General features: G+C 31.1%; 1 protein-coding gene across 3 annotated transcripts in view; it reads left to right on the top strand.

Moving 5' to 3' along the window:
* LOC114330030 (zinc finger protein 677-like) overlaps positions 1–13,867 on the top strand; it is a 43,424-nt gene that overhangs the window by 21,656 nt on the left and 7,901 nt on the right. For 2 of the 3 annotated variants that reach the window (XM_028279329.2, XM_028279328.2), the window contains exons 6-9: positions 85–390; positions 1,816–2,153; positions 7,651–7,801; positions 10,823–11,130. In XM_028279329.2, coding sequence (XP_028135130.1) covers positions 85–390; positions 1,816–2,153; positions 7,651–7,801; positions 10,823–11,130 — 1,103 coding nt within the window. The remainder of the gene's footprint in view (positions 1–84; positions 391–1,815; positions 2,154–7,650; positions 7,802–10,822; positions 11,131–13,867) is intronic. The other variant, XM_028279330.2, reaches the window with a different exon arrangement.

Raw genomic sequence — 13,867 nt, 5'->3', positions numbered from 1 at the left:
CTATCTCTTCGACTAATAAAATGTTCATTATTTTTTTATTAATCAAAAATAAATGAATGAATTCAAATAAATTTTATTTTTAAGGTAACTTTAGTGTGGAACAAATATCCAAACTAATCAGTCATCGTGCACATCATCTAGACGAATCCATCTACCAATGCACATTTTGTACGTTCAAATGCCGTTTGAAACAGAACTACATTTCCCATATGAAAATGCACACACCAGAAACGTTCAAATGTGAACATTGTTCAAAATCATTCAAATTCGGCCAAAATCTGGAAGCTCATCTCTTGAACCATTCAACAGAGAAGAATTTGTCTTGCGATCTGTGTGGATTTCATACCAAGTTTATTAGCCATATGATTGCACATAAAAGGATTCATGCAGGTAAATACAGACTTCAGACTTACTCATAATGTGTTTTATTGAGTCAAAAGGACCGGTTTCGGGCATTACAATTTAGTGTCCATCCCATCTTCAAGTCTTCGGTAAATGGCCACTCAAAATGATGCCGGTTCAAGGAATGTAGTAGAATAGACGCATACTAAGCGCTTATTTATACTATGCTGTTGTCTAGTGGTTTTCAACTTTATGACAAATAAAAGTGGGATGTATCTTGAGGTAGTTGGGCAGCAAACTTTTGCTTTTATTAATTTTAAGAAAATTTATTCATGTGAATTATTTGTCTAACTCAAAGTGATGTTGTTTTTATAAAGTTATTTTTATTTATTGTAGAGGTATATTTTAGAGATATGTGTTATTTATTTATTTATTGAAAATTTTTGGGAACTGAAGTAGATAGACGTTACTTCTGGCGCAACCAGAATTATCGCTGGAAGGGGAATGAAAAATAGGGTTGAATACACTATGTTTCATACTTATCGGAGCATACCAAGAGGGCATAACGTCATACCTTCGTTGCTATTGGTCCGATCGTGACGTACGAGACGTCAAATGAAAGGGAATTGGACACCGTCAACATAGAATCAAAGTCAATTCTTCTTGTCCATCTACTAAATGACCGTGATGCAATATGGATCACTAAGTGGAACAGAAAATTCATAAGTGTGGATAGTATCTAGGGTGATTTATTTAAGGGTCAGCGAAACGGTCACATACTAAACAAGACACTACAGTTAAGCTTAAAGCTTAACAGTTGTAAATTCAACTACATCCGGTAGCTTTTTTGTAATAAGGAGAAAAGAGAATTTTTCACATTAGAAACCAATCTTTTCTAGTATAATAATGACTTTCGCTTACAATAGTAGTAAATTTGCGTATTAAAATGGTAACAAGACTGTAAATGTACAAATTTAACCAAACTAATAAGTTTGTACAAATACATTCTTCTTCTTCCTCTTTTTGTATAGACGTGGCTATATTTTTTCAATGTGCGTCCAGTAAGTTGTTGTTCCATCGTTTTCTTGCTCTTCTAACTGATCGTCTTCCTATTGGGGAACAGTCTCTCGATTCATCATACAAATACATTGACGTGGGCAATTCTACTGGTGACAATTTTACAAACTAAAAGGCTATTTGCAGTTGCCAGCAGGTAAATTCACTCACTTTTGGCAAAGTTATGGAGAAAATAGCAATGAGTAAATGCACACAATTTCATTAGGTTAAATTTACTTATCTTAACAGTAATATTACATTTGAGTAGTATGTAGTAGGTACATTTGCAGTTTTCTTGTAGTATTTTTACCTCTCTTAATGGCGGTGACAATTTCTTACAGTATTTAAATGATCACATTTACTAAAATTTTTTTACAATGTATGCTTCGTTTCTCTTATAATAAAACTATTTTGCAGCAGATATATACCGTTGTTCATATCCTCATTGTAAGTACACAACATCTAAGAAAACCCAACTAGCGAGCCATGCTAAGAGCCATAATGGTGTCAGACCTCACGTTTGTGGAGTATGCGGGCGAAGTTTTATGGAGAAATCTCATCTAGTACGACACGAACGAATACATCTTGAGGAAAAACCGTTCAAGTGTTCTCATTGTGATTACGCCAGTTCGAGAAGGGATAAATTGAAGGAGCATTATACTAGACACCATGGAGAGAACGCATCTGCGAAGGTGCCGTATAAAGCACGGCCGTTAAGGAATAATAATGGTTCTACCAGCAAGACGAAATCACAGGTAAGTTTGATTGTACAGGGTTATTCAGTATATTTTTACCCCCCTGTATACTGCTTTACTTACAGAATTAGAAAAAAAATGTAAAATACAAAACTTACACGATTTTTTATGTAGTTTTCGAAAATGATTATATACATACAAAGAGGGGGCAATGAAAATGGCCGCAGATGTTAACATTGTTAATTTAAATGGAACACCCTGTATATGGTTACACATTTGAATAGAACGTTCTGTAATGAACATTTCCATATTGAGTTTGATGGGCCTATCTGGAAGAATAATCGAGATAGTAGATATAGTAGTATTATTAGTTAACTGAAAAAATTGTCATTATTTTAATATTATGTATAAGTTAGTGTTCCATTCCCCACAGTAATTTATTTATTATCTACAGGGTGATTGATTAGGGGGGCTCAATAGAGCCGCTATAGTAATAGATAGCAATAAAAGTTAATAACAAAAATTGTAGCCAACTTTAAGCTTCCAACTTGTAGCTAATTAGAATATTAGAGGGTGTTCGATAACATCGTGGCAGACCAAACTTATATTTTTTTTTTAAATGGAACACCCTATATTTTCTCCTATATTCGAAATCTTCTTAATTTCCCCTTTATAAAAATATAAAGGTCTGTTATGTTATATAAAGATCGTAAGAAGTTCAGCCCCCTGTATAAATAAAAATAAGCACAACGGTAATGGTTTATTGATGCCATATTTTTTTATTTATTGTCAACATTTTTAAAAATGATTGACATTGCTAATTTTCTTTCTATCGAATACAGGGTGAGTCCAAACGCAAATACATTATTTTCTCAGTAATTTTAAATGGAACACCCTGTATTTTATATCACTACTGAAAAGCACCATTATCGTACTTTAATTTTTATACAACATTCCCTATGTCTAAATTTATTAGTTTTCTAGATATTTTCAGTTTTCAATGGACCAGTAGTGTGGCCACCCAGATCACCAAAATTTAATAAACTGGACTGATTTTTTTGGGGTTAAGTTAAGAATGAAGGTTATAAAATGCCTCAAACAACAAGAGATTAGATGAAAAATAGAATAAAAAGTGTATTTCGAAGTGTTCATTTCCAAATGCTTCGTAGTGTAAGTAACTCATTCACTCAACTCATTCTGAACACCTTATATATTAAATATATAAAATATTTTATTAAAAGCAGCTTTTAATTTTTTCAAAAATGTTGTATTTTGTGTTCATGTTTTTTTTTGTAAAATTTTTTACGGATAAATTATTTTTCGTTCTCTATTTGTTACATTGTTACATTTACATACAAAACTAGTTTTTAATAATTGTTTTCACAAAATGTTGTATTTTGTGTTTGTGTTTTTTTTTTTGTAAAATTTATAACTGCATAGTAAATTATTTTTCTTTCTTTATTTGTAACATTTACATACAAAAGTAGTTTTTAATTGTTTCAAAATGTTGTGTGCTGTGGTTGTGTTTTTTGTTTGTAAAATTTATTACTAATAAATTATTTTTCTTTCTTTATTTGCGACATTGTTACATGATTACCGGATTGATAATCAGTAATCTTAAATTATCAGTTTTTAAAAAATTCAGTTGTGGCCTACTTACAATTTGGAAAGATTTAGACCCCTAATTAATAATTTGCTCTGAAAAATGGAAATATCTCGAAAACTAATAAATTCAGACATAGGGAACATTATACAAAAATTAAAGTACGGTAACGGTACTTTTCGATAGTAACATAAAATACAGGGTTTATTTAAAATTACTGAGAAAATAATGTACTTGGTTTTGACTCACCCTGTATTCGATATCAAGAAAATTAGCAATATCAACCATTCTTAAAAATTTTCATAATTAACAAAAAAATATAGCACCAATAAACCATTGCTCTTGTGCTTATTTTTATTTATACAGGGAGCTGAACTTGTTACGATTTTCATAGAAAATTGGTTATAACTTTATAAATACCCTGTAGAACATAACAATCCTTTATATTTTTGTGATGAGAAAGTTAAGAAGATTTCGAATATAAAATAAATTACAGTATGTTCCATTTAAAAAAACGTAAGTTTGGTCTGCAATAGGTTATCGAACACCCTGTAACATTCTAATTAATTTTAAAATGTGAAGCTCAAAGGTGGCTAAAATTTTTGTTATTAACTTTTATTGCTATCTATTATTATAGCGGATCTATTGAGCTTTACCCCACTAATCAATCACCCATTCTAATTAAATATTATAAATTGTCAAAAATAACATTGTTGTCATGATATTCCTATCACTGTCATAGCCTTCCATGATGATTGAGAATTATTCAAAATATCTAGTATTTCGCTTATTTTTCCAAATAGGCCCATCAAATTCAATAGGGCTTTTCATCGATTGTCATTTGTTTCGAGCTTCTGCCATGTGTCACATAATATTAATATATCTACGTCATACGTCTTTGGTTTGTATCATTGTAATATACCAATAACGTATGACGTAGATATATTAATATTATGTGACACATGACAGAAGCTCGAAACAAATTACTGTGAATGAAAAGCCCTATACAGAAATTTTCGTTACAGAACGTTATATTCAAATATGTAACCATATACAAGGTGTTCCATTTAAATTAACAAAGTTAACATCTACGGCCATTTACACCTTATTTGTTTTTCTACTATCATTTTAGAAAACTACATAAAAAAATCGTGTAACTTTTCTATTTTACATTTTTTTCTAATTCTGTAAATCAAGCAGTTTACAGGGGGGTCAAAATATAGTGAATAACTCTGTGCACAATTTTAGCTTAATGAATTTGCTAAAATAAATCAGTAAGCATTTCGCAAAAGTTCTTCTTTAAGTACTATCTCCGTTACGAGCTTTGAAGTTGGGGATCACTGTGAACGCTTTACAATTCTCTACAAATTCCAATTTGAATATCCATTTTTTTTGTAAACGTCGGGGAAATTGATTTGAAAGATAATTAGAACTTGTTTATTATACTATGAAGTATAATTGTCACAAAGTACTTATTTCTTCAAAAAATTATTATCGTTACAAGACAAATACATGAAATTTTTCACAGACTGAGCAACACAAAGTTTTTACATACAATACAGTACTGCCGGGACTTTCGGTCTTTTTTCTCTGACGTAAGTAATAGGGACCTTGTCCCGTAGCTCTGTTAGAACGTCCAATTCGAGATATACAACTTTCGTCATTTGACGTAACTCGGAGAACATATTGTGTTTTGATATCTGTAGATAGCATTTTCTTTCACCAATTCCCATCTTAAGTCTAATAAAAAGTTCGTCTTGCATCCAAATGTTTCCTATCGTAATTTGGATTTTTTATTTTCCAAATTTTGATTTTTATGGCTGAAATATCTAATAGGTCGTAAAAATTACTATTGGCCATCTGCGGGTTTGGCGCTGTATTGTTTATTGTTTTGCCATTTTGTGTACTACGTCAACAGCTATTTTTTTTGTTTTTTATAATGAAGTGCCATTTCAGGTTCATAGGAGTTCGTCAGATTCACTCTCGTGAAGCAATTATCTATCACTCTCCTCATCATTATTTTCTTGTTTTGTCACAGGCCAAATACCGGATCATCGTTGTTCATTAAAATCTTAGTTTTTCTTCGGTACAAAATCGAGAATCGTGAAATTTGAATAAACAACCAATCTCTTCACAATAAAAAAATGGAAGTGTCACTTAAACAAATCAACTTCAATTAACTATCTACACTCAACAGTACTGGAAAGAAACTGAAATGCTGATATATAGACAGAATCCACTAAAATAAATAATTCTTACCCGACTCTAGTATAATCTTGAGGATTGTATTACCAAGCTGACCCTACAATTTCAAACACAAGAAACGTAAAATTGTAACATAATTATCTTGAGAACGCACTGGAAAATTTTAAGTTTTAAAATATTATCGCAAAACGACGGTCTGGAGTGCATTTGCACCTTACAGTCACTTTTCCAAAAAATCACGTAAACGCAGTGAGTTTTAAATGTTATAATGGGTGGAATGCGTGTAGATTTGGATTTAATGCGAATAAAAAAATGGACAAAAATCATAAAAAGTTATTAAAAAAGATAGGTGAGAAAAAAAAAGGTCTGAGGTGCAGCTGCGACTTACGAGGGTTAAACTGAACTTTTTTTCAGCTTTTGAAAATCAGCGAACATTAAAATTTTTTAACTTACATATTATACCGAGTGAGTTTTATGTATGGAAACCCTGTGTTATCTCGGAAATGGCTTGCACGATTTTTATTGATTTTGGTGGGTAAGGGTTTTATAATGCGGCCGATATTAGAGTGGTAATTACATTGTTGTCAGATTTTCCGTTTTTCTGGAAATCTTGTGAACTTTCTTATTTCAAATGGAGCATCCTGTATATTTTTTGTGTTTTGAAGTCCCTAAGAAATACTAATTATTTTTCATGTAATATTCCCTATACCTAAATGCCATAATTTCGGAGTAATTGCTACTTATTTTTAAAAAAGTTTTTAACTCATTATAAAAATAAATTTTTTCGGTGCGGGTAGACATTATTTTCTCATTCTTTGAATCATTGGGAACAAAAAAGGTGTTTTATAATTTTTCTCCACAGTTAATCGTTTCCGAGTTATAAACAATTTAAAACTGAAAAAAAAATAAAAAAAATGACATTTTTAAGGTTCAAAAACACAAATAAAAAATATTATTTTTGAAACTACGAAATGCCTAAATTCAAGTACAAACCTTGTTTTATCAGCTACCGATAAGTAATTTGGGCTATGTAATTCATTTTAAAACATTCTTTTTTAGTTGTTAATGTAACCCAATCGCACCTCCTCTCATATGCGCTTCATTAACAATTAAAAACAATGTTTTAGAATAAAATGTACCTACAATTCGTATGGGCAGCTGAAGACGGTTTTGGCTTGAATTTAGGTACTTATTACAAAAATTATATTTTTTCCTTGTGTTTTTAAACTTTGAAAATCGACATTTTTCTTTTTTTTTAGTTTTAAATTGTTTATAACTCGAAAACGATTAACTTTAGAGAAAAATTATGAAAGACCTTTTTTGTTCCCAATGATTCAAAGAATCGAAAATAATGTCTACCTGCACCGAAAAGATTTATTTCTATAATTTGTTAAAAACTTTTTTAAAAATAAATTTAGCAGTTACGTACTCCGAAATTATGGCATTTAGGTATAGGGAATATTACATGAAAAATAATTAGTCTTTCTTAGGGACTTCAAAACACAAAGAATATACAGATTATTCCATTTGAAATAAGAAAGTTTACTAGATTTCCAAAAAAACGGAAGATCTGACAACAATGTAATTACCACTGTAATATCGGCCGCATTAAAAAACCCTTACCCACAAAAATCTATAAAAATCGTACAAACCGTTTCCGAGATCACAGAGGGTTTCCATACATAAAACTCACTCTGTACAGTCTGTTATAACTTATTAAATTTAGTACCGTACTGCATTTGGTTTTAGACTTCCCAAGATTTGCCAACAACTACTACAAACACAAATAATGTCAATTTTACGCAGACCAACAGCACTACAGTGGCGCCATCTACCCAAAATTTAGGATCAGAAATACAAGAATTAATAATGCACCATCAAAACCATTCAACTCCAACAGGTTTGTTTATACTATAGGGTGGCCGAAAAGTCCCTTTACACTAATGAATTGTTTTTGTTATACTGCAGAAGGAAAAGATAATACCAAAATTTTGTTTTTAAGTTATTTATTAATTATTTATTTATCTAAACCATCGGTGTGCATACCTTTATTGCCGCAACACAACTTATACGACGCCATGTTCGTATGCTTATCCGTCTTGGCATGTCCGGAGTTACTGACGTAAAAACTTGGCGAACTCCGTTTCACAAGTCCTCATTCGAAAAATATCTGCGTTTTCTATCCTCTTCTTTAATGAAATCCCACAGTGCCTTGTCCGGCGTTGTTAAATCTGGACTTCTTGGAGGCCAAGGAATTGGAGAACCTCGCCCAATTTATCGGTTCCGGAGAATTTCATTCAGTCGTTTGCGAACAACGAGAGCAAAATGGGGTGGGGCGCCATCTTGTTGAAAATAAACAGTGTCAGCATTGCCTTCTTTGTCAATTGCGGTAATAACCACTCGTTGATTATCTTCAGATAAGTGTGTTAAGTTATGAAACCTTCAAAAAATATGACCCCAGCAGATAACTTAAGGTAAATCCAGCCCATATCATCACATGAGGCAGGTTTTTTACAACCCTCAAAGATATGAGGGTTGTCCTTTGCCCAGAAATAAACATTTCGATTTTAGCCCGATCAAAGAACAATCTGACCCAAAAAAAAAATAAAGAAAGGATGAAAATTTGGGAATAAGTAGTTGAAATTGTCCATTATTATATAAGAAAAAGTTTACAATTCTACATTCAAAAAAAGACCGGAATTGGATAAAATGACTAATTCTAAACAACTTTTCTTCTATAGAGTTTTTTCACTAAGTCAATACTTTTCGAGTTATTTGCGAGTGAATATATTCATGTTTAACAAAATAAAACATGTTTTTGGACGGTTTTTCGGATATAACTCAAAAAGTAAGTGATTTAGCGAAAAAAATATGCTTAGTAAAAATATAGCCCATAAAAAACTGAAAAAAATGGTGTATACAAGAGGTGTGTAGACCCATTAGAAGCAGAGTTGAAGCTGATGAAAAGTATGTTCTTCTTCGTCAAATTGCAAATCGAACATTTCAATGTGAAATAACCCAAAAACGGAGCCCTTTTAGGGAAAAATTCATTTTAACTTTTTTAAAGTGTTAAAAAAAAGGTTTATTTTTGTTTTTTAAAAAAACTTGTAATATTAATAGTAAGTGAATTAAGCTCAAAATATTGTTGTTCCCTTTTATTTTTTGGTAAAAAAATCGCGAAAATCGCCCCCTAATTAGCATCACGTATACATTTTAACATTACTACTTCACAAGTTACTTTGTCTATGTATTATTTATATGATCTGTAAGTTTCATCGGTTCAAAGTGCTTCGTTTTGAAAAAGCTGTAGTTAAAATGGCTTGAACGAGTAGCTAATCACGAGTTTAGGCAAATTTTGAACAGCCATAGCATAACCAATTTTTGTCTAACAAGAAAACAAAAAATCGAAAATATTCAGAAAAGCCAAACGTACATTTTATTACTGTTTGAGATTTTTGGTATTCCTAATTGTTTTTAAGTTAATTCCATAAACAATTACGATTTTTTTCAAAATAAAAAAAAAATGTTTTATTTTAAACCCAATTGTTTTCAAAACTGAGCACTTTGAACCAATGAAACTTATAGATAATACAAATAATACATAAGTAATGTAACTTGTAAAGCGGTAACGATTAATTTTATTTGAGAAGCTAATTAAGGGGTGATTTTCGCCATTTTTTTACCAAAAAATAAAAGGGAACAACAATATTTGAGCGTAACTCACTTACTTTTAATGTTAAAAGTTTTTTTAAAAAACAAAAATAAACCTTTTTTAAACACTTTAAAAAAGTTGAAATGAATTTTCCCCGAAAAGTGCTCCCTTTTTTGGTTATTTCACATTGAAATATTCAATTTGGAATTTGACGAAGAAGAACCTACATTTCATTAGCTGCAACTCTGCTTCTACTGGGTCTGCAGACCTCATGCATACACCATTTTTTTTAAATTTTTTATAATCTATATTTTTACTAAGAATATTTTTTTCGCTAAAATACTTACTTTTTGAGTTATCTCCGAAAAACAGTCCGAAAACATTTTTTTTTGGTTAAAAATGAACACATTCACTCGTAAATAACTCGAAAACTATTGACTTAGTAAAAACACTCTATAGAACAAAAGTTACTTAGAATTAGTCATTTTATCCAATTCCGGACTTACTTTGAACGTATATTTTTCCAACCCTGAGAAAAAAATTTTCACCCCGTATTTTCCAATTTTTGTAAAACGGAGGGGATGTAGAATTGTAAACTTTTTCTTATATAATAATAGATAATTTCAACTACCTACTCCCAAATTTTCATCCTTCCTTTATTTTTTTTGCGTTCCCTGCTTTCCTTGCGTTTCCGATAAACTTTAATATATGGGAACACTCAAACAGGGGCAGTTTTAATTGTAGAACAGGTTAAAAATTTGGAATGGTCAGACCACGAAAACGGCACATTTATTTTGTCCGACAGACTTAAACTCTCCGGACAGAGATTAAACTCTCATGCAAAAATCAGACTGCTATTTATCACCTGTCATAATGCGCGTCATTTGACATGTTCTACATGTTCCACTCATTAAAACGCCCTTTTGGTGATAAATAGCAGTCTGATTTTTGCATGAGAGTTTAATCTCTGTTCGGAGAGTTTAAGTCTGTTCTGTCGGACAAAATACATGTGCCGTTTTCTTGGTCTGACCGTTCCAAATTTTTAACCTGTTCCACAATTAAAACTTCCACTGTTCCAGTGTTCCCATATATCAAAGTTTGTCCGACTAGGCACCCTTAAGCTATTAACAAATTTTCAACTTGCTATTAATCAACTTTTTTTTCATACGCGGGATCCAGACTGTTATTATTATTAGTGTAAAGGAACTTTCCGACCATCCTATATTTAGTATTTTGCCAGTAGTTTCATTTTCTTTTCTTTTCTTTTAGCTACAAATCTGACTGTACTAAACTCTACCTATCATCACTTCACTTCTGGCGAATCTGCAGATTTTCATCACTCTCACGCTGTTCATACTCACAACATTCACAATCAAATACTCGGAGCGACAGCCTCGGCAGGTCACAATCAGCGTTCCGCAGGAAATAATCCCCAACATACGAATAATAATATTGTCAACCATCACATGTTAACGGCAGCTGCTGCAGCAAGATCTAATCCGTCAACTGCGACTTCAACTGCGGCTGCTGTAGCAGCGGCTATGATGTTGGATCCAAGATTTCATCATAACTCTGCAGTAAGTAAATGGTCGTTTTTTAGGCCTAGTTTAAATTTAGCATCATTTATATGTTACCAAGGAAGAGTAAAAGTATTTAACAGTCGAGTTATCAAAGCTATACAAAAAAAATTATGTTTTCATTTTTGAGCAGTATTTAAAAAAAATAATGAATACGTGGCAGCTATAGTTCTCAATTTTCGTACAAAGTTTGATCAAAATGGTGCGTTAACTGCAGTAATTCTTAGGAGACTAGTTCATCATTAATAATAGTTATTACTGTAGTGGTCGATTTTTTCTTCTATTGACAATATGCTGAGTTCTTTCGTGATATTAATCTTTCTTATCTTATCTAATTTTGTACATACATAACCATGTACAATAGGAAACTTGCATAAAATTTTAAATTCGAAAAAAAAACTGCTAGAAATCACAACAGAACATAATTTAAAACATAATATATCAAAGAAAAAAGTCTTGTTTGTCTTTGGTTTGGTCCCTAAACACAATTAAAATCGAGAGAAAATTCAAATTATAGCAGGCAGCCCAAAACGCGCCCTCATTGGTCGTGACGTCATATCATTATAGTATTTGAAGTCCTCGCCATTAATTCATTAGGTTTGGCATTCGTTCTGACACTCAGTTTTATAAATATTTTGATAGTTCTTTCCTTTCCTTCAAAAACTGTATCAAACTCCAATCTCAACAAACTGGTATATATTATTACAATGACATACGATAAATGTCATTATAAAATATAATGATGTGACGTCACAAGTGTTCGCGCGCTTTTTAGGTCTTTTGAAATGGTAAATACACAAAAGATTTTAAATTTGTACTTTTAATGTTGTTCTGAAGCTATTTTCTTGTGGCATTTTTATAATAAACTATTTTTAATGGGAAATAAGCCACAATTTTACCAAAAAAATTATTTTATTAACGTTTCGAAGCTCAAATCGGGTTTCGTTGACAAAATACAAAATACTACTAAAATAAACAAAAATGTTGCTAAGTAAAAAAATTCTTCTAATAATTTATTTAATCTGACTCATTTATATTGGCAATTCAGACGTATATTATAATTATATGGCTCTAATTATGCTAAATGAAACCAATTGTGTCGCAAATTCCTCGGTAGAATGTAGTAAGATGTGGTTACCCATACTGAAGGAGGAAGTCAATAGAAAGAAAATACCACGATAAGTAAATCAATAACATGTCGAGTTAGTATAAAAATTTTATATTTTAGTGTTACTTATTGTATTTCTATATATTATTAATATTTTTTTTTATTTAAACATATTAAAGTCAGAATTTGGTATTAGTTTTTTGAAAGTAAATTAAATATAAGACCAAATACTTACGATGTCGGGATAGTATCACGAGGTTTTTTCCTGGTTTTCCCTCTTGATTTACTATGGAATCTCTAACACGAGAATTTTACTGTCATCGTTGGATTTGGTTGTCTTTTTAAAGACAGATCACATGCTATGATTTTTTTGTGACGGATATTCTTGAGTTGGGATTGATTTCATGTAATCGAATGAACTATCTTTTAGTAAAGTCGTCCCAGGAACGCAACTCATAAATGTTGGCGATATCATTTTAAAGTCTTCTACTTTAAAATGTATAATATACTTCTGAATTATCAATATAAATGAGTCAGATTAAATAAATTATTAGAAGAATTTTTTTACTTAGCAACAACATTTTTGTTAAATTTAGTAGTATTTTGTATTTTGACAACGAAACCGGATTTGGGCTTCGAAACGTTAATAGAATCATTTTTTTGGTAAAATTGTGGCTTATTTCCCATTAAAAAAAGTTTATTGTACTTTTAAGTTATTATGAGTTTTGCAGGCGTGAAATTTTGGAAATCTTATTTTTAAACAAAACTGAACATTATTATTTAATAAAAAAAATGTGCAAGTTCCCCCTTATACAGTTGTGGTCATTGAATAGTTTACACCCTTTAATATCCAGTGCCCAATTTTTTGAATTTTTACCTCGTTTAAACGCACCTTTTACGTTAAAGTGACGTTACCAGTGGCGAACTCAGAATAGGTTGATTAAAATTAAAAAATCAAAATAAAATAAATGTATTTTACAAAATGTAACAAAATCGAAATTATAGAAAGAAATTTTTTTGAATAAAATTGAGTTAAAATTATTGAATTTTACAATTGCTCTTGGTTTTTGAACGCGTTTAATAGCTTTTTATTTTATTTTTCAATACGCGCAAAATTTTTGACAAGCAATTTGACATTTAGTAAATCCGTATGGCACTGTGATTTTACAGTATTATAATATAAAAATGACGGTGTAAACTATTCAGTGACCGCGACTGTACATACATAAGAGTTGGTACGGCCATTGTCTTATAAAACTTTAATTGGGTATCTTTTCTGCATTTATTACCTAACGTTCTTCTTATTATGCCGCACATTTTATTGAACGTTGCTAGCTTATTTTCTATGTCACGTTTAAATCCGTATGATATGTCACATGATTAGTTATTTTTTGACTTTTGTTTTGGTTTTGGAAATTTCTCAGTTATTAGCCATGTGTCATAAACCAACAGTAATGCAGTAAATTGACTTATTGTACATCCTCCATTCCAAAATTCCTGAACTCTGTATCGGCTTATATAGTGTATAGTGGGTTGGTACTTGGTACCACATGTTTTTAGAGTCACTTAATAGTCTCAAAAAAGTGTTTACCGCCTTCATCCAATGTCTTGCACTCATGCAAGATATGG

The sequence above is a fragment of the Diabrotica virgifera genome, chromosome 1 (genome assembly GCF_917563875.1).
Source record: "Diabrotica virgifera virgifera chromosome 1, PGI_DIABVI_V3a".
Taxonomy (NCBI): Eukaryota; Metazoa; Arthropoda; class Insecta; order Coleoptera; family Chrysomelidae; genus Diabrotica; species Diabrotica virgifera.
The sequence above is the reverse complement of the archived record's forward strand: the minus strand, read 5'-3'. Positions and strand labels throughout refer to the sequence as shown.